This window comes from Triticum dicoccoides, chromosome 3B (genome assembly GCF_002162155.2).
Source record: "Triticum dicoccoides isolate Atlit2015 ecotype Zavitan chromosome 3B, WEW_v2.0, whole genome shotgun sequence".
In the NCBI taxonomy this organism is placed as follows: domain Eukaryota; kingdom Viridiplantae; phylum Streptophyta; class Magnoliopsida; order Poales; family Poaceae; genus Triticum; species Triticum dicoccoides.
This window is the reverse complement of record NC_041385.1, coordinates 633,958,069-633,979,088: the sequence shown is the minus strand read 5'-3', so window position 1 is coordinate 633,979,088 and position 21,020 is coordinate 633,958,069. Positions and strand designations below refer to the sequence as shown.

Below are 21,020 nucleotides of genomic sequence, written 5' to 3'. Positions count from 1 at the left end.
CCTCAACCAAAACTCCACCTGAAACCATGATGATGGGAACGGAAAAGATTGCAACTTCTCCAACAAGTCGCTAAGACACCTGCCCCAAGGTGGGCGCCAACTGTCGTGGTTCTAAGCCTGACAGTAGAATGGGGGGTAGGTATGGAGAGGCAAGATCCTAGCTATGGAGCAGTTGTGCACACAAGTGTTTTACGAGTTCAGGCCCTTCTCAGAGGAAGTAACAGCCCTACGTCTCGGAGCCCGGAGGCGGTCGACTGAATTATGTGTGTGAGAGTTACAGGGGTGCGAACCTTTCTACCAGTGGAGGGGGGTGGCTTATATAGAGGACGCCAAGACCCCAGCCAGCCCACGTAGCGGAGGGTTAAAGTACATTAAGATCTGGCGTTACTGGTAACGCCCTACATAAAATGTCATCATGACCATTAAGACTACTTAATTACAGAATGTTTGGATACAGAGTAGATTCTAAACTCCTGGTGGTCGAGTGAGTCTTCATGGTCGAGTGTCTTCAGGTTCGTCGAGTGTCTTCTAGTCCGTCGAGTGGAGTTCCTCTTAGTCGACTAGAAGACGGCTTCTTCTAAAAAGATGTCCTTGGGGAGGGTACCTTGGACAGGTCCATAACCCTACCCTAGGTACATGACTTCATCAGTTGCCTCGCTAAAAAAAGGTAAGGAAAGGAAGGAGAGAGAAGGGAAAGAGGAAAAGTGTGTGGCAAGCTAGAGAAGAAAATAGCCCAGGCTGACGGATATGAGGCAGCATGTGCGTTGGGCACTAATCAGTATGAGGGTGGTCCTATCTCTCCAAGCCTATATGGATATACGGAAGCATCACCTTGCTACGGCTTCCATTGTACATGCCCTAAACCTAGTACAAGTTCACCTCAAAAAATAAAACGTATGATAAGCGCTAGTCTTTTTTGGGAAAACGATAAGCGCTAGTTGTCAGCGAAAATGGCTACGACATAAAAAGAGAAAATGGGTCGCTAGCCCATCACGGTCCGCGTCGTGTCGCTACGAAGCTCACCACATCGACAAGGCACGATTGCAGCGTGATTAGATCTGACGGCACACAAAGTGAAGGAGAAAAAAAATCTCAACTGAATGAGTTTTAGCAAAACCGTTAAAAATATATATAGAATTCAACCCCGCTGATCAACCAACTAGCATAGAATATTGCCTTCCCTCAAAAAAAAACTAGCATAGAATATTTTTCGAAGGATTACAATCCTTCAAAATTATATAAAAATCCTTTGAATCAAACATGCCCTTAATCTTGAGTATTCGCATTGCTAGTGCGGAACTGACATAGTTTCTCTTTGCTAGAAACATTAGCATAGTATTTTAGGGGGGCGTGTTACCATATTTTTCTTTGAGGAAAAATGTTAACATAGTTAGATTGATCCAACTTGAGGATCCATTGTTTTCTAACACAGTATAGATGCATGAGCTCATACATACACTACACTCACCCATGAACACATGCACGCACATCCTATCCTTGTGAGCATCTCCAAGAGACTGAGCCGGTACATCATTTTGAGATTGACGAAGTCGCCACATACATCTTCGTAGCCGACGAAATGTCACCTCTCACTAAACACACATCGTCGCAAGACCTCAAATAAATCCAAATTTTTGTGAGCACCGGTGTCAAGTCTATCACTTGAACCCTGATGGGTTGGGGTACCACAGTTCTCTTAACGATCCAACCACATATTGGTTCGTTTGAGAATCCACTATTGATGGTAGTTTTTTTAGCCAATTGGTCATAGCTTTGGTTTAAGGATTGTTGCTAATTCTAGTGTAAACTAGAACAGGATCGCGCCCTGGCGCGAGGGTGCCGGTCAAAGCGTTTTGCCGAAGCACGTAATACTATGTAAGTAGGAAACCAGGTATAGCATTTGCACTTATACAGAATCAAACTCAGTGCGTTCATACGACCACGGAAGCGCGCCTTGGCGCGTGTTGCCCATCCAAGCGTCGACCCAGTGTGTATAAATCTTGTACATCTAGAAAAAATTACAACACTCATGTATAAATCTTGTACATTCAAAGAAAATTACAACACTCTTTCAGGACTAATCACAAACAGTAGAGATATATGCTAAAAACATGGTAAGCTGATACCAAGTCAATAGGGTAATTAATTTTGCAAGCACATCACAAAATGTGTTTCAAAAAGCCAGATTGGCAGTGCCAGATAAGACAACTGGTTTGCATCAAGTTCAGTTGCACAGAGCAAAAAGATTCAGGAACCATGCATCATCTACAACATAATATAATTAAAATAGAATTTTTTTACCTATAGTCCATTTCCTTATTTATAAGAGATACACAGAGCAAATAGTCCCATATCTTCAGTTGCACGACAAAATAAAAGAAGATTCATGTACATATCAAAACTAAGATTCTCCAAATACCATCTCTCGGTCATGAAATATATTCTTCGGTTGCACACCAATAGTTGCCATTCCAGGATAATATCAAAATCCAGTCTTCCACATACCCTTTGTCCAAGACCAAAAGAAGTGCACAAATGGTGAGCGTTATAAGGAATTGTTCTTGGGTCTGTACAAAGCATACTAACCCCATTAAAATTACGTGCATGGAGGCAAGATGCAAGTACGATAATTAACCAACTCAACTGCGTTAATCCTCAAATTAAAATTCCAGAAAGAACTTGATCTTTAAATCTACTTCATCAATGCCACATCTTCTACATGGTTTCTCATCTACTGGTTGTGAGTAGAAAATAGAGCATTAAACCTAAACCCATCATTTGATTATGTACGTGTCACGCCAGATTACTACACTTGGAACCTTTGTATATATATGGGGATAGAATGGAGAGGGTAGGGAGGGAGCAGAGATGGATGTACCTAGAGGCATTCCAGGAAATATTTTCCATGATATAGATCACGAACACCATCCGTTCACGCGACCACAGCAAGATGATCTGAAATAAGGTGGTAAGCGGATTAAGCAACAATCTTATTTTGGAGAATAGCTTATTTACCAGTTATCACACGCAGTTGAGGCACTGCCATGGAGCTGTCAAGTTCTTATGAGGAAACCTTTTATAAACTCCAATGTATTGAAGGGTTATTAACTAAAAGCATCCTTATTATACAACAAACTAAATATTTTCATCAAAAGAAACTGCATAAAATTCCAAATGATCGTCTTGAAAATTGCATAAAATTTAAGGTGCATCCTTATTCTGATAAGGATGAAAAATAAATTTATATTGGAACTTTTGTAAAACACAGATCACCAAAATTAAAAGATATCATAGCCACACGTAACTCAGCCCTCATGACATAGGCTGTTTTCGAAAAGAATCTTTTCAATCTTGCAGCAACATAGAAGTTCATATCATTATAAACAGAGAGAAAGAGAGACTAAAGTAACAGAACCTAAAATATAGAACTATACTTTCGTAGCAGTGACGACCCAAGCAATTAAATTTCACACTACAGTAAGAAATCATAAGCAAAAAGAATTGTACAACAGAATAGAAGGAGATTACAAATAGGCAAAGCATGGCACCAACACATCCTGAGTGCAATAAGCAGGGAGCGAGGGTGAAGCATACAGACCTATCTGGCAGTGTGTAGTGGGGCAGTGGGGAGGGCGATGACAGCAGCAGCGGTGGTGGCAACCAGGGAGGGCCCCGTAAGCATTGTGGTCGACGATGTTTCCCTTTTTGTCTATGTCAATGGCATGGTCCACATGCAGAGTAGTTGCGCAAGCAGTGGCTGCACAACCCTCCCGGCGATGGCAAGGATAGAGCCGGCGAGACACGACAGCGTCCTGCAAACCAAGATAATGGGGGGACCTGTCAGAGAGACGGCCCAAAATGAGGTAGCATTTGAAAGCGCAAACTTCGGGCAACAGTGTCTGATGGCACCTGGCTAATGCTAGCGAAATTCTAACCACGGATCAAGCAGCCATATAAAATTTGAGTCTGGACAAAAGATAATACAATTATCGAGCATATACCCCTTCTAGAGAAGGGGCAAAGACTACGCAATATCTGGACATTAACCTTGTCTACCATGTGTAATTCATATAAATTTGCAGCATCCAGAAATCTTTGATGTGTCCTTCAAGAATATTAAAGAAGTTGAACTGGGCAAGAATCTTCCTTCCAAGTACTTCCACAAGGAAAATTTCAATAGCAATATTGGAATAGTTCCGGTGTAATATATTTGAAACCTTCAAGCAATTTTTTTGCCAATATAACTGAAAGCTTACCAAGAAGAAAAATACAAAAATCAGCTTAGGTTGTGCAGTCAAATTTACAGCCCAATGATGATTATTTTTGTAAGCAGCACAAAGAACTAAAAGGTACCACTTCCATGCAGCTAAGAATTTAAAATTACATGGCCAAAACATACATGGATTAAACTTCCTTAAAATAATGGTGATGCGAGCCTTCCTAATACAGTAATACTCACCATCTATAACCACATAAGCCAATTAGCACCATCGAGCGACCATTAGTAAGAAACTAAGAATGAAGGGAAATGAAAGTGGTTGAACATGAGTTTCTTGTTCAACCACTTTCATTTCCCTTCATTCTAGGGGCACGTAATTAATAAGCGATCCTCTGACATCTATTTACCTTGAGGACAGGTCGAACCATTTGTTGATCAACACTATAGCTAGGGCACGAAATTAATAAGCGACCGACAGCTCGTCTTTACCTTTCTCATTGGTGGCACTGTGGACTGGATTTTCCCTGTTGCTGCCTCCAGCGCGGCAGAGAAGATCTCCCTCTATGAGATCTTGGTCCAGTGCACCAAATATAAAACAATACAGTACGCAGACAGATGCTCAAAGCAGCGAACAATTTGATAATGAAAGCAATGCATCAAATAACTTAACCTATGAGCATATGGCCAAATAAGCATTGTCCAGTAAAACTTAGACATGAAGTTCAGAAAGGCAGTTCTATAGATCAGGATTAGGAATACATTCCATAGCTCGAAAACCAACAACAAACAATAAAAGATCAAGAACAACTTATATGCAATAAAGGTATGAAGAGAAGAAATCTTTAGATAAGACGGCTATAAACACTGGAGCTTAAATAAGCAACACCTTTAAATACAAATAAAAAGGGTTCACGGTTCAATGCATAGTGGGCTCAGATTCGCCTTTCCTCGATCATATAATCTACCCACGCCATCTCTTGTCACTAGATTAATCTGTTTATACAGTGGAGCTGCCCTGGTTATCACTCAACAAGAATGACCATCCAAGGACAGAACAATAAGTATCACATGATCAAAAAGGATTCTAGAGACAAGAGGGAGGACCCAACTTGATACCCACAGGTGCCTTGATTGCTCAAAGGCACACTTATTTCAGCCACAGCGAATCATCATCGCCCTAGCAAGGATGGCTTTCGACCGGTGGGACACGTGTGAATAAAAAGGGTTCAGGGTTCAATGCATATGGGCTCAGATTTTCCTTTCCTCATCATATAATCTACCCCCATCATCTCTTATCACTAGATCAATCTGTTTATACAGTGGAGCTGCCCTGGTTATCACTCAATAAGAATGACCATCCAAAGGACAAAACAATAAGTATCACATGATCAAAAAGGATTCTAGAGACAAGAGGGAGGACCCAACTTGATAGCCACGGCTAATCATCATCGCCCTAGCAAGAATGGCTTCCGATCGATGTGGCACGTGATTCAAACGCGGTGGGGCAGGCTATTTACGCGCAGTGGCGCGGTCGAGGTGAAACTGTTCATTGCAACAATAACTATTTTTTATCCGACGGACGAGGTCATTCCAGGGCTCGATCCGACGGCTCAGATCGCATCAAGCAACCAGATCCAACGGCCAGGAATGCCAAGCGGCTAAGGAGGCTGGAGGATGACCGACATCCTAGAGCAACTGCTTAAACCATTGAGTACAAAAGTCATTCATGCCAACCACAAAAAGGAAATAATCTGCAATGCAAGGCTAATATGATTTATCTATTGCCAATCACTGTATCCATTTAAATTATGATCTGAACATATATACTTTCCAGTCACATGGCATCATCTTTTTAACTGAACTAAACCTCCAAAGTTATGTCAATGATTAAATATGGCATTAATGTAAAATATGGTAATGGGGTGGTTTATTTGGGTCAAAAAAAGGCAAACAACACAACACAGAGTATCCAATTAAGCATAGCAATTAACAATCAGGGATACTAATGAGGGAACTCTGAAAATGGATAGATCACCTCACATAATGATTATCTGAGCATACCTAGGCTAGGCAAGTGAAACCGACAATAAGGGTAAATAGAGCAGTCGTTCCCTTGGCAGTGGCTGCTCCATGTCCTCCTCCCCCTACGTATCCTGCCATGGAACAACCGACAGAGCGACCCCAAATCAGAAGCCTGCGCGCGATGAAACGAACTTGCGAGACGGGGGTAACATGGGCCCACCATGTTACCTGGGTGAAGAGGAGGGAGCCAAAGAACCCCGCGAGGAAGAAGAGGCGACACGAGAGGAGCACCACAGGGAGCCAGAGCCGCGTCCGCACGAACCAAACGCAGTCGCTCCTGATGGCTGGCTAGCACAAGGGAGGGCCGGCATGATCCCGCAACAACAACATGAATTTGCAGCAATCCATCCATGCTCTTATCATGTTTTCTGCAAAACACACACAAAATCCGATCATGTTAATAGAGCAACCAGAACCTTCTGTGTCATATGGAGATTAAAAGGAAAAAGAATTAAGGATATATGAAACGAGTAGTTCAACTTTACACACATGATCAAGAAAATGGTAGTGTGGGCAGCATATATATGCAGAAATCCATCTCCATGCTCTTATCATGTTTTCTGCAATCCAGAGTGACACCTACCATCAGCAACATAACCTGCATAAAAGCACACCTATGATTAGTAATACTGGACTAAATCTCGTTATAAATTAGAGCACGCTGATACTCTTTATGGGAATAAATTAGAACAAAAACTGAAAACAAATTATGGATACATACTATCAGATCTAGCGTGAGCATTTGAAAATATGTGCCAAAAACATACAAGGTTGTGTTCTGTGAGAAAAGGAGAAGTGTTTGACACACAAATAGATGCATTACAGACAAACATTTTCAGGTTCTCAACTTCTCAAGTAATCAATTTTCAACCACAAATGTTATTCTTTAAAAGGCGTGAGTTCAAATGTGTAAACTGAACCAAGGCATATTACTTTTTCTATGGTACAAATAACCCCCTATGCACTCTTGGCCTTCTTCTGGCCATATAAATTCTCAAGCTCTATCAGATTTCTCAAACCCTGCCTTTCTCCGACAACATGTCCATTATCCAACTGATTCAAGCGATTAAGTCTGAACATGGCAACTGAGAGCCATTGTCTTCCTCAACAGAAAGGAAGCAAGTTACATTCAAGAAAACTAAGCACAAGCTTGACCTATTAAAATACAAGATATAAATGAAAGAATAAGGTAGGAAGAGGGCTGCCAGAAATGCTTAAAACCCACTAAACACCAACGCTGACTATTGGATATTTTGCCAAACGCACCATCTATTCTTCTCTTAATTCATCGATGATGGCACAACAGGTGTATTGCTCAATCTGTCTATCCAACTAATGTATAGCCTTCAACCATCTATGTCGATGCATCTCACCTCTAACTGAACTGTTACCACCCAAAACATAAATACACTGCATATGTACCAAGAAAAGTAATCATTGATTTCTCTTTGCATAGCAATAATGAAATTAAACAAAGGAGAACATAATGCTTACATAGACATGAAAAACAACAAAATTAGATATTTTGTCAGAAGCATAGCACGCACATGATAAAGTAAAAGCCCAGGAAAAGAAACAAATTGTGAGAGGAATGGAATATGGAGAGAAACAACCTTGGAATCAGAGTGAGAGGGGTATCACATGTACGTGCTGCTTCGAAGGATTGCCTCATTCTTCAGGCCATTGCAGATATGAAAATAAAAGGCAACCGAGGTTGACATCACAGAGAGGGAGAGAGAGAGAGAGAGAGAGAGATGGTCGGGGTGCTTTACTCCCCGATAAACCATGGCGAGCCAACGTGCTACACATGAGCAAATGGATGGAATCGAGGCCTTGGCACAAGGCGCTTGTAGGGTTGGATGTAGAGGAAGAGGAGCACGGCGTGGAGGTTGGCCTCCCACGCGTCGTCCGCTGCGGGGTCGTCGTCGTCACCGGGGAGCACGGCGGAGAGCGCCCCGAGCGCCAGCGCGGCCTGGTCGGCGGGGATCTGCAGCGGCTCCGCGAGCATCGCGGCACCCACGCGCCCGGGCCCCGACGGCACGAGTTGAGCAGGAGGGCTCGGGAGCCGCCGCCGTGCCCGGGGACCAGCTCGCGGACGGGGAGGGCGGGCGCCCACTCGCCGCCGCCTTGCCCTGCTGCTGCTCCTCCCCTCTGCCGCCACCGTCGTGCTCCTCGTCCTCCCTCCGCTTTTGCTCATCGTCATTGGGGAGGGGGGACTTTGCTATGGTGGATCTGGCCGCCGACGGTGCGGGGAGGCGGGTGGCGGCGGCGGCGGCGATGTGGGCGGGAGGAGAGGAGGCGTGCGGGAGGGGAGGCGAGGGGAGGAGAGGAGGCGCGCGGGAGGGGGAGGGGAGCCGGCCCTTTTATACCCCGTGCGAGTGAAATGACGAAAATGCCCCCGGCGGGGCAGGCTATTTACGCGCGGTGGCATGGTCAAGGTGAAACTGTTCATTGCAACAATAACTATTTTTTATCCGACGAACGAGGTCATTCCAGGGCTCGATCCGACGGCTCAAATCGCATCAAGCAACCAGATCCAACGGCCAGGAATGCCAAGCGGCTGAGGAGGCTGGAGGATGACCGACATCCTTATTTCACGATGAGATCGCACCCCTGCGCTTGTGCGACCAAGGTTGCTCACAATTGGGTTTCTCTTGCCTCTCGCTAATGCAGTCTTCGATCTACCTCGTCTCCTGTGGTCCTGGAAACATGGGCGCGTGATTTTTAGGTGTTTTGTTGGTCTTGCTCAGAAAGGCGAGACAGTGGTGGCTTCCTGGGAATAAACTTCGTCTCGCCTAGCTCATGTCCCGATGGTGCTTCTGGTGTTATCAGAGGACGTGTGGAGGTGTATCTCCAGCAGATTTCTTAGGATTTGGTCGATGTTTGTCTCCAGTATATCCGCTTGAATCCAGCATGCGTTCGTGTATCTACAGGTTGCCTTTCGGTCTATGTTTCTCTTCGGCGACAATTGTTGTTCTGGTGTGCTGATACCATGAGACCTTAGCACGAGGATCTCTCAACTATTTACTACAACAAGATTTGAAATACTCTAGTGAGGGAAGGGCGATGACAACGGTGCGCCTTCGACTCGTTTCGGTTCTTATATTTGTCGGTAGGTGGTCCACGAAACTGGATGCAAATTTTCACTTCTGGTGTTCGTAATTGATGAATAGATCAAAAAAATTCCCCACAACAATAAAATAAGAATATGTATATATTTTTTGTAACAACATGGTTTTCTCTTGAGAAACTAGAACAACATAGCTGTGCACACACGCAGAACAAAAAAACATAGCTGTGCACAGCCGAAGCCATTTCGGTGTGACAAGGGCTTTTCCCTCAATAAATAGTTTATATATGAAAGAAAGTGCCAAGCCCAGCCTATCATAAGGCTGGTCGTAATGGTAGTATCATAGGTAGTATCATGCATGCCAACTAGGCAATTTTGATGAGGTGTCATAACATTAAATGAAGAAAGAGAGGGTGTAGTATCATATCATGATACCGTATCATATTAAATGCTATGCTACTTTATGTCATGCATGATAATAAATAGAGTACTACATGATACTAATATATGATACTATGCATTAGAGAGGTAGTATCATACACTAGTATCATATGCATGATACTAGTATATGATACTTCCCATTACAACCAGCCTAAGCACGGGCAAATCCAGATCCCCGCAGGAATCCTTGCACAACCCATCACGAAGCCTCCAAAATTGTGTAAAAAAACACGAAGCCTCCAAACCAAACCTTCCCTTCCCGCGCGCATTCCGCTGACCAAATTTCCGGTCGCCGCCTAAACCCACCACTGAACCGCGGGATCACGCATCCCCACACGGATTCCCCCATGCGGCGCGCCTAAATCCAGCCGTCCATCAAATCCAACGACCCCACATCCCGCCACCTCACCGATCCAGACCCCAACCCTCTCCACCAATCACGCCCCTCCCAGCACCCCCATATATTCCTACCGCCCCGAACCGGGAAACCCACAACCCAAACACAAACCTCCAATCCTCCCCGCGCGCCGCAAACTTCCCCAATCCGATCCCTCGTCTCCTTCCCGCCGAATCCGCCATGGCGCCCAAGGCCGAGAAGAAGCCCGCCGCGGAGAAGAAGCCGGTGGAGACGGAGAAGAAGCCCAAGGCCGAGAAGCGCGTGCCCGGCAAGGACGGCGGCGCCGACAAGAAGAAGAAGAAGGCCAAGAAGAGCGTCGAGACCTACAAGATCTACATCTTCAAGGTGCTCAAGCAGGTCCACCCTGACATCGGCATCTCCTCCAAGGCCATGTCCATCATGAACTCCTTCATCAACGACATCTTCGAGAAGCTCGCCGGCGAGTCGGCCAAGCTCGCGCGCTACAACAAGAAGCCCACCGTCACCTCCCGGGAGATCCAGACCGCCGTGCGCCTCGTCCTTCCCGGCGAGCTCGCCAAGCATGCCGTCTCCGAGGGCACCAAGGCCGTCACCAAGTTTACCTCCTCTTAGATTGCCTGCCGCCCACCGAGTCTCTTGTCAGTTTGGTTTCGTTTGTTCGTGTGTCAACAATCGCAGGGGGTTAGACCCCCCTATACAAACATTGTAAAATGAGTCGTATTTTCTAAATCAATGAATTATCGTGGTCCCTTGTTACAATCGTTCTGTGCTTCAGTTTTATGATGATGGCAGTTGTTTTTTTAAACTCTTTTGATGTGCTCGAGCAATTTTAACCTTCTGCATCTCGCTGATCATCCATGGATGAGTAAATTGTTGGCATAGGTCTTCATTATTTCTGCAGGGTAAGATTTTTATTTCATCTGATCTGTTGTTTGGCTTGCAGTGAAACATTGCCGCTGAAAGCAAAATTCAGTGAAACTGTGGACGTTTTTTTTGATAAAAGAGAGCATTCTCTCTGATTTCCAATTTCATCGGCATGCTGTAGAAATTCTTTTGATTAGATGATTGGCTGCCAACTTAAGTGAGGAGATGTACCAGCTACATATTGCTGTGTACCAATGGAAAGTTCTTATTTGATCAGATTTGTCAACAATTCATTGCGAGCTTTTAACACATTTTAAGAATTTTAGAAGTCCAGTGCTTTGCTTCAGTTGTGAAGATGTCAGCTGTTTGAATTTTAACTCTGCGATCTGCTTGAGTATTTTCTGTTTGTTCTGAACCTCGTGCTTCTTCTTTTCATGATTTTGCGCCATTGACGGAGGTCTTAGTTTACCTTTTCTGTTGAATTCTTTTGATCAAATGTTTGGGTACTAACTGATGACAGGAGATGTACAAACTAAGGATGGAAATTTCTTATTGACCAGATTGGGTAACTTCGTACGGAATTTTGTTTTCAGGGGTAAGATCTCATTGCGAGCTTTAACACTATTTACTCGTTCGAAAATTCAGAAAGCCAGCCTTATAACAGTGATTCTGTACACACAATCCAACCCAGTGCTGAAATGTCTACTTCCAGAGGATCATGGATGGTATTTTGATCGCCATGGTAGCTTAATACTCTGCAATGGGTTTGATTTGAGCGATTTTCTGATTTTCTTATCCCTGTTAATATACATTGAATTTCTGGTTCTCTAGTCCAACAGCTTGACAATAATAATAATAACTGTTGGCAGCTTGAAACCAATTAGCACCCTGAAAGTCCAGCCTTATTCTAGTAAGTTCCAAATGTGCTTCAGTTCTGAAGAGTAAAGATGTCAGTAGTTTGAAGTTTAACTCTGCGATCTGCTCGAGCATTTCTTTTGTTGTGAACCTTGTGCTTCCGCCTTTGAAGATTTCGGTGACCACACCGTTGACATAGGTCTTAATTTAATTCTAGCAATATGCTGTACTATGCTGGGTTTCTGTTGAATTCTTTTGATGATATGTTTTGCTGCGTCAGTTCTAGCAATATTGTACTACTATGTTTGGTTTTCTGTTGAATTCTTTTGGTGATATGATTTTCTGCCAACTGAGGGAGGATGCTGTTAGATTGCTGCCACCCGAGTCTGTTTAGTATGATCTGGTTTGTTCGTGTGCCAACAACAATATGGGGTTAGATTCCCCAATCGAACAGTGTAATATGAGTCGTCTGCTGAATCAATGAATCATTCAGTGGTTGTTTCAAACGTGCTTTGCTTCTGTTTTCTGATGATGGCAGTTGTTTTATTTTTTAACTCCTGTGATCTGCTTTGAAACTAACATCCATGGTTGAGTGAACTGTTAATATAGGTCTTGATTATTTCTATGGAGGAAGTTTTTTTTATTTATCAGATCTGTTAAGTTCTTACTGAATTTTGTTTTCAGGGGCAATATTTCATTGCGAGCTTTTAACACCTTTAACCCATTCTAACAATTTAATATCCCTGGAACAAACATCCATGTTTGGGTAGGCCTTGATCCAATTCTACCGACATGCTGTATGTGCTTTTTCTGTAGAAATTCTTTTGATTAGATGATTGGCTGCCAACTGAGGTCAGAAGACGCACCGACTACAGATTGCCACACGGATGGAATTTTTTTGACCAGATTTGTTAAGTTTTTACTGAATTTGTTTTCAGGGCATCATTTCATTGCGAGCTTTGAACACATTCTAAGAATTTTAGATGTCCAGCCGTATTCTAGTTAGTTTCAGATGTTCTTTGCTTCACTTCTGAAGATGTCAGATGTTTGAGTTTTTAAGTCTGCGATCTGCTTGAGATTTTCTTTGTTTGTTCTGAACCTTGTGCCTCTTCCTTTGACGATTTCGTTGAATTTGCCATTGACGAAGGTCTTGGTTTAAATCCAGTGTCATGCTGTACATGCATACCTTTTCTGTTGAATTCTTTTGATCAGATGTTTGGGTGCCAACTGATGACAGGAGATTTGTCTAAAAAAAAACTGATGACAGGAGATGTACACACTAAGGATGGAAAGTTTTTATTTGAACAGATTGGGTAACTTCATATTGAATTTTGTTTTCACGGGCAAGATCTCAGTGCGAGCTTTAACACAGTTTACTCATTCTAAAATTCAGAAAACCAGCCGTATTCTAGTGATTCTGCACACAATCGAACCCAGTGCTGAAATATCAACTTCCAGAGGAACATGGATGATATTTTGATCGCCACGGTAGCTTAATGTGCTACTCTGCAATGAGTTTGATTTGAACCATTTTCTGTTTTTCTTATGCCCGTTAACACATTGTTCTATAGCCCAACCTTTTGAAAAATAAAACCGTCGGCAGCTTGAAACCAATCGCAACCTGTCAGTCCTGCCGTATTCTAGGAAGTTCCAGTTCTGAACATTCAGCTGTTTTAATTTAACTATGCTTTCTGTTAGAGTAATTTTTGTTTAGTTCTGTTCTGAACTTTGTGCTTCTGCATTTGAAGATTTCGTTGAATACACCTTTGACGTAGGCCTTGATTTAATTCTAGCAATATGCTGTATATGCTTGGTTTTCTGTTGAGTTCTTGTGATGAGATGATCTGCTGCCAACTGAGGAAAGGAGGTGTACAGGGTACAGATGGTGTTGTATGGATGGAAATATTTTATTTGAGCAGATTTGGTTACTTTTTACTGAATTTTGTTTTCAGGGGCAAGATCTCATTCCGAGCTTAATAGTATTTACTCGTTCAAAAATTCAGAAAGCCAGCCATATTCTAGGCTTCTAGTGATTCTGTACACAATCCAACCCAGTGCTGAAATATCTACTTCAGGAACATGGATGATATTTTGATCACCAGAGCAGCTTAATACTCTGCAATGAGTTTGCTTTATACGATTTTCTTATTTTCTTATCCCCGTTAACACATTGAATTTCTAGTTCTCTAGTCAAACAGCTTAACAATAGCAATAAGCGGCAGCTTGAAATCATTCATCACCCTGAAATTCCAGCCGCTTTCTAGTAAGTTTCAAATGTGCTTTGCTTCAGTTCTGAAGAGTGAAGATATCAGTTGTTTGAATTTTAACTCTGCGATCTGCTCGAGCATTTCCTTTGTTCTGATCCTTGTGCGTCTGCCTTCGAAGATTTCATTGAATGCACCGTTGACATAAGTCTTAATTTAATTCAAGCAATATGCTGTACTATGCTTGGTTTTCTGCTGAATTCTTGTGATGAGATGATTTGCTACAGATGGTGTTGTATGGATGGAAATATTTTATTTGAGCATATTTGGTTACTTTGTACTGAATTTTGTTTTCTCATTCTAAGAATTTAAAAGGCCAGCCCTATTTCTAGCAATTGTTTACACAATCCAACCCAGTGCCAAAATGTGTAACTTCAAAGGAATATGGATAATAATTTGATTGGTGTATCCAGTAGCTTAATGTGCTACTCTGCAATGAGTCTGGTACGAACTATTTTTGTATCCACATTAACACATGGCAGTTTGCTCACAGAATTTCTAGTTCTCTAGTCAGACATTCCTCAACAGCTTGACAGTTTTTTTTAAAAAAAAATCTTCGGCAGCTTGAAACCAAATAGCACCCTGAAAGCCTTGAGTTACACATGTCTTCCAAGGTTCCAAGTTTGCAACACCATCCTCTGCTTGGAAGACCAACCATCTCTGGCCATCTTCTGATCTCCAGGTGCTCTTCAGTTGCCGTTCGCTGTTGGTCTTACCAGGCCAAACTCCTATTCTCCTGCTACCATACAAGTTAAAGTCCATCCAGATCTACCTAACCTGATGAGTGATGAACATGACTAATCGACTCTCAGCCAGTCGGTCTAGCTATCTTCTAAGCATTTCATCAGTCGCCAAAGAAACACATAGTTACTGTCGAGTGTCGAGTGCTGTTCCCTCAGCTCAGTCCTTTAGACCGTTTTGCACAATCATACTGCAAGGCAGTGTTCATCTTCACCAGTATCCAGGCAAACCTCAAGCATCTTGTAAATTTCATCACTCTGAGGATGTTTAGAGTCTCCATTGAAGAAGACATGGGCCTTGTCCTGGACCTCAATCCAGCTGCAGCCAGTGATCCTCTTGAGCCCCTTCTCCTTAATCTGTCTCCTGATCGTTGACGCACTCTTCCAGCTTCCAACTGCAGAATAAACATTAGAGAGAAGGATGTATGAAGAAGTGTCCTCTGGATCAAGTGCATGAATACGGTCGGCGACGCTCTCAGCGAGGTCCTTGTTCCAGTGAATCAGGCACCCTCCTACCATTGACTTCCAGAACCCAAGGCCTGGCTCAAATGGAAGGTCCTCAAGAAACCTCTTGGCGTCATCGAATCGTTTGGCACGAGACAAGAGATCCACAACACAAGCGTAATGCTCAGGCTTCAATATGCCGGGTTGCTCTCTCTGGGCTGTCTTGAACAACGAATAACCCTCGTCGACCAGACCGGCATGGTTGCAACCGAACAGCAATCCTAGAAGAGTGACATTATCTGCCTTCAAGCCCGTTGCTATCATCCTCTTGTGGGCAGCCAAAGCTTCCTCCCCTCTCCCATTCTGCGCATACCCGCAGATCAGAGCGTTCCAGGAGACCACATTCTTCTGCTCCATGTTTGTGAAGACCAGCACACTGTCCTCCAAGCTGCCACACCTGGCATAGCAGCTGACGAGAGAATTGCCGATGTAAACATCGAGCTTGCCCAAGTGCTTGATGGCCGACGCATGGACGCTTCTAGCGATGCCGAGCGCCCCTGCATTGGCAACGGAGGTGAGCACGCAGGGGAACGTGCTCTCGTTCGGCCTGGCGCCCTCTCGACACATCTCCCGGAACAGGCCGACGGCCTCCTCGCTGAGCCCCGCCTGGCTGCACCCCCCGATCATCGCGTTCCAGGAAACCACATTTTTCTCCGGCATGCACCGGAACAGCCGGAGAGCCTTCTCGGGCATCCCGTTCTTCAAGAACCCGGCGATGAGTGAGGTGTAGGAGACGACGTTGGGCTCGCTGGTGTCCCCGAGCGCGCCCTGGGCCTCCCTCATGGCGCCCATCTTGGCGTAGTGGTCGACGAAGGCGCTGCCCACGAAGACGATGGAGCAGAGGCCGGACTTGGCGGCGCAGGCGTGGAGCTGCGCGCCCACGCGCGGGTCGCGCAGCGCGGTGGCCGACCGGAGGACCGTGCCGAAGGTGAACTCGTTCGGCGTCGGGACGCCGTCCGCGAGCACGCGGGAGAAGAGCGCCACGGCGTCGCGGTGCCGGCCGCCGCGGGCGAGCGCGCCGATGGCGGCCGTCGCCGCGACGACGTCCCGGTACGGCATTCCGTCGAGCAGGTTATGCGCGGCTCGCAGGACGGCGCTGGTTCAGCGCCGCCGGCTGGATGCGCTGGGTCAGTGCCGGCCCTGTCGCCGGTCCGAGGAGTTCACCATGCGATTTGTGCACCTTTTGTCGCCGGCAGGAACGATCTGTGCGTCTTCGTGGTGCAGGGATTTGGTGTAGGGAGATTTGGCCGCGGTGCTGAGGATATCAGAACCGGACTGAGATAGCAGAAACGGACTAAGTTTGTCCAAGTGATGTGTAAAATACAGAGACGGGAGTTTGAAAATTATAGACCTTGTTACTGAAATTTTTGAAACGATAAGCACGTGAGGCAATCTTCACTTGTTCAAGCTCAAGTGCTTATTTGATTCAAAGGTATTTTATATGATTTGGATGGTCGGAGTCATTAGGAATTTTCTAAACTAGGCATCAAAGGGTACAATGGGAACTGTTAAATGGTAGCAATTCCACCGTAACAGAAATATGTATTGCGGATCAGCAAATACATTTTGTATGGGAAAAGAAGGCATTTGCAGTCTAAACAAAAGCACTCCACTAGCTGCAGTAAACACACACACACAAACAAACATCATTATTCAGTAGCAAGCAATTAACCGAGAGATTTTTTATGGAGGCCGTGAAAGACCTGAGATCCAGGCTCGAATTTGCCTGGGTAATTCTTCAAACATTTCATGATACATCAGCAATAGGAAAAACCAAACCAACACAACATTTCTTGTGCCATACTGTCGCGCGGATAACACCGCATCCCCATTCAATCATATATCAATATTCGCTGGAGGGATAGCAAATCTAAGTTGAATTATTCTATTGACAATTATACGCTGACAAAAATCCTCCTGCATGACAAGCCTCGTGCATAGTCCCACGAACGAAATGAATACTGTGATTCACCAGATAGAAACACAGTGCAGATGCTGCTCTCATAAGCCTTCTGATTTGGGGTTCACGGTAACTTTAGGTCCTGCCCACTGTTGGCTAGCACGAGACTTGGCCCATGGATCAAGTGGAACCCGCTGAGGCGGCGGCGGCGTTGCAGGTTTGGCCTCTCGGAGTTCGTTCTCTCTGTCCACAAACCTGCACAGGGAACATCTTAGATACAACATATGCAAAAGCTGGGTGGAAGTCCTGTTGATCCACAAAAATGTCAGCAAAAGATGAAGACAACCAGTTGTGGTTTCTGGAAATTTCAGGGAGCAAATTTTTGGTATAGGGCCAATCTTGGCCAAATTTGCTAAAACACGGCAGAATGTTGGACTAACTTGGCATTAAAAGCTCTAGACCTATTACAGAACTGACCAGCTTTCTTCATCAGTTAATATCCTTCCAATCTACATTTCATTGTCTGGGCATGGTAATGTAGTTCATGGATTTGGAAACGTTCCAGGCAGCAGCTTATTTCACTAAAACAAAACATGCCATGAAAATAATTTTGTTCTCAACCAGTCAGACTTTCACACCAAGCAAACACAAAGGCAAAGTCAAACAGAAATGTTAGGATATATATGAACAAAGAAACTTACTCAATGTATGCCATTGGTGCAGCATCACCTATTCGTATCCTAGTTCGCAAAAGTCTTGTATATCCGCCTGCTCGATCTCTAGGATATAAAACATAAAATAAAAAAGATCAGTAGGTTCAACTTGAAAATGATATTCTCATCTGTTTCAAAATAAACAATATTCTACTCCCTCCAATCCAAATTAATTGATGCTGGTTTAGTACAACTTATTTTTTTACTAAACCAGCATCAATTAATTTGGATCGGAGGGAGTAGTATTTTTGTTTCAAAAATACATGGCTCCTACAGATATGAGGACATTTACAACATATCCTCCCTACAGACCTCTCCATTGTCTAGCAAGGTTACGTTTCTATGAGAAAAATAGTAATCCTAAGCATGCAGGAGTACTTAGCAAGGTTGAAAAGTAAATCAAAGGGATTGCCAGTTGTATTAGATCAAACTTATCCATGGCTAGCTAAAGAGACATACTTATAGCGGTAGGCCAGCTCTGTGAACAGCTTATGGACAACATCATCTCCGCGAACAAAAGCAGAAGCACGTCTTGCTGCATCCAGTGTACCCTACATAATTTATCAATATGACATGAGGTTCTGCATTTTAGCCTAGATGTAATAGTTCATTAATTAAATCAATGCAAAAATCTCGATCAGATAACAAGAGCATATGAGTTTCAGTATTTGAAACCTGAAGATAAGACTAACAAATCAATGCAACATCTTGGTTAGATAACAAGAGGCTTGAGGTCGCATATGGAATGAGATAATATTACAGAACAGAACACCATCAGGAACTTATGTTGAACCAACAAAAGAGTGATAATCAAGGATTCCCAATGTATCGAAGGGATCTTTGGCCCTATAATGAATTTTTAGCAGGCAAAAAATCAACAGTCACTAGTCACTATGCTGAAAAATAGACTGTTCAGTTTTTTTTTACAGAAACTCGAAAAACATTTACATTGTTTCTATTTCTCTGATGAGAGACTTTGAACATCTCATTCTGCTGGGAAATACTCCCTCCGTCCGGAATTACTTGTCATTAAAATGGATGAAAATGAATGTTTTCAGCCATTTTAATGACAAGTAATTCCGGACGGAGGGAGTAACATGTAAGCCTCATGATGAAAACAACCCAAAGTTATAAGGCCTGATTCTAAGCGACTGCAAACGGATTGAATGCTAATAGAACAGAACTGGGACAATAAACGACACATTCCTGGATTTAACTAGTTCTAAACTGTGTGTGCAGTTGACTACATCATGGCTGCAGACACATAGCTCCATGGATCAATGGAAATGAAGAGTTTTCAGGTCAAAAAACGTTGGGCACTAAGGGAATGGTGTTGAGTTTACATCTTTGCCGAGCTGCACCATCTGATCCGCCTTGCGCCGCACCTCCTTCGCCTGAAACACCAACCCAGAAAGGGTCACTACTACAAGACACAGATCCCGGTCCGGCAGGCAAACACCCACCGCAAAGCGATCAAACGTACCTTGGCGACGGTGGTCTCGATGCGCTCGTGCTTCACCAGCTGCGACACCATCGTCCTGCCGAAGCACACGAATCCAGAAGGAAAGTCAGCGGCACGACGACGCGGCACATATACATCACAGCGGCTAGCGGAGAGAGAAGATCAGCACTAGATACCTGAGCATGGACACGCGGTGCGCGGCGTGGCGCCCGAGCTTGCGGAACTTGCCCATGGCGTCGGCGGCGGGGGCTGAGCGGCCGGCGCGGCGGCGGCGAGGGTTGAGGGGTTTGCGAAGGTGCTCGGTCGGTGCCGCTCGGACCCGGACCTGGACACCTGCTAGGTAGGTTTGCGCTCGCGTGCCCCCCCAAGTGGTTCCGTCCTGCCTTCTGGCCCGTAAGGCCCGAAATGTCGTTCTACGTGGGCCTTAATTAGGCCGTGGGCCGTGGGCCGTGGATACACGCAAACAGAGTTCGGAACGAACTTCCCTAGAAAAAAAAGCTCGGAACGATCCATCGTGGCAGCATACGTGTTTGCTCCGTTTGTGTCCATCGACGAGCGTACCTCGTTCTCGTCGCGAACGGCTGAAGGCTGAAGCCTGAACCCCAACCTCGGCGAGCGATCGCCGGAAACATCCATCGATGGGGAACAATCTGACTAGTCCTCCCGGCCGGACCTTGGCCGATGCACGCAGAGAAGGGGTAGCCACCGTCCTGATCACCTGCCGCTGCAACCCCAGCCTGATCTGCCATCACAACCCGCCACGCGACGATCCATCAGCCGGCATACGCAGCGGCCGTCGCGAGCCGACCTGCACCCGCAGCGGACCAGCGGGCGCAGCATCGTTCGGCGACCTTCCTGCGGAGCTGCTGGCGACGATCGCGTCGAAGCTGGACGCGAAGCAGGCCGCGAAGACCAGCGTGCTATCGACCGCGTGGAGGCACGCCTGGAAGCACTCCCCCAGGCTGGCCCTCGACATGCCCCCCGCCTGCCGCGGTGCCGGGCACGGTCGGACGATGACGATCCCCGGGAGAAGCAGTACCGCGCGTTCCTCGACGAAAGGCGCCGCGAGAGGTTCGTCTACGCCGTCGACATGATACTGCGCCAGCGCCGCGGCGGCGCGGTCGAGCAGCTCGTGCTGAGGTTCGCCGTCGAGTACCTTGGGTAGTTGTCTCGCCGCCTGGACGACTGGCTTCGCCGCGCGGCCTCGGCGCGGACCAAGAGCTTGACATTCGACGTGTCGCGACGGCCTGACCAGGGGTACGGCCTATACCGGTACGAGTTCCCCTTGCAATCGCTCGTGGGTGGAGGCGGCGGCGTGTCCGGCCTGCAGAACCTTCACCTCTCCTGCGTATCGCTCAAAGCTCCGCCCTCCTCCCGGCGCATGGCTTTTCCGAAGCTTCAAAGGCTCGGTCTGCGCTCGTCCGTCGTGTCCGCTGGTGATCTGCGAGATGTGCTGTCGAACTGCCCTAATCTGGAATGGCTGGATCTGTATAGGGTCCAGCTGAACGACGAGCTCAAGTTGGAGACGCC

General features: G+C 45.4%; 3 protein-coding genes across 3 annotated transcripts; 1 reads left to right on the top strand and 2 right to left on the bottom strand.

Moving 5' to 3' along the window:
- Window positions 1-10,304: 10,304 nt before the first annotated feature.
- LOC119277537 (histone H2B.5-like) lies at window positions 10,305-10,947 on the top strand. The gene has a single exon (XM_037558818.1). It carries the CDS (start codon window positions 10,390-10,392, stop codon window positions 10,798-10,800), a length of 411 nt encoding a protein of 136 aa, XP_037414715.1. The 5' UTR covers window positions 10,305-10,389; the 3' UTR covers window positions 10,801-10,947.
- Window positions 10,948-14,575: 3,628 nt separating this feature from the next.
- LOC119277536 (pentatricopeptide repeat-containing protein At5g42450, mitochondrial-like) lies at window positions 14,576-16,704 on the bottom strand. The gene has a single exon (XM_037558817.1). The coding sequence runs from the start codon at window positions 16,472-16,474 to the stop codon at window positions 15,098-15,100; it is 1,377 nt and encodes a 458-aa protein (XP_037414714.1). The 5' UTR covers window positions 16,475-16,704; the 3' UTR covers window positions 14,576-15,097.
- A 363-nt stretch (window positions 16,705-17,067) lies between these two features.
- LOC119277535 (50S ribosomal protein L17-like) lies at window positions 17,068-19,846 on the bottom strand. The gene is made up of 6 exons (XM_037558816.1): window positions 19,667-19,846; window positions 19,512-19,566; window positions 19,372-19,422; window positions 18,488-18,579; window positions 18,017-18,094; window positions 17,068-17,570 (listed from the first exon to the last, which is right to left on the bottom strand). Exons 1-6 carry the CDS (start codon window positions 19,720-19,722, stop codon window positions 17,417-17,419), a joined length of 486 nt encoding a protein of 161 aa, XP_037414713.1. The 5' UTR covers window positions 19,723-19,846; the 3' UTR covers window positions 17,068-17,416.
- Between the last annotated feature and the right edge of the window lie 1,174 nt (window positions 19,847-21,020).

What these genes read in the sequence shown, in the direction of transcription:
- LOC119277535 (XM_037558816.1), bottom strand. Translation starts at nt 19,722, where the DNA reads ATGGGCAAGTTCCGCAAGCTCGGGCGCCACGCCGCGCACCGCGTGTCC. An exon ending in TCGAGACCACCGTCGCCAAG is followed by an intron (nt 19,423 to 19,511) that starts GTACGTTTGATC and finishes TTGGTGTTTCAG; the next exon opens with GCGAAGGAGGTGCGGCGCAA. An exon ending in TGGTGCAGCTCGGCAAAGAT is followed by an intron (nt 18,580 to 19,371) that starts GTAAACTCAACA and finishes TAAATTATGTAG; the next exon opens with GGTACACTGGATGCAGCAAG.
- LOC119277537 (XM_037558818.1), top strand. Translation starts at nt 10,390, where the DNA reads ATGGCGCCCAAGGCCGAGAAGAAGCCCGCCGCGGAGAAGAAGCCGGTG.
- LOC119277536 (XM_037558817.1), bottom strand. Translation starts at nt 16,474, where the DNA reads ATGCCGTACCGGGACGTCGTCGCGGCGACGGCCGCCATCGGCGCGCTC.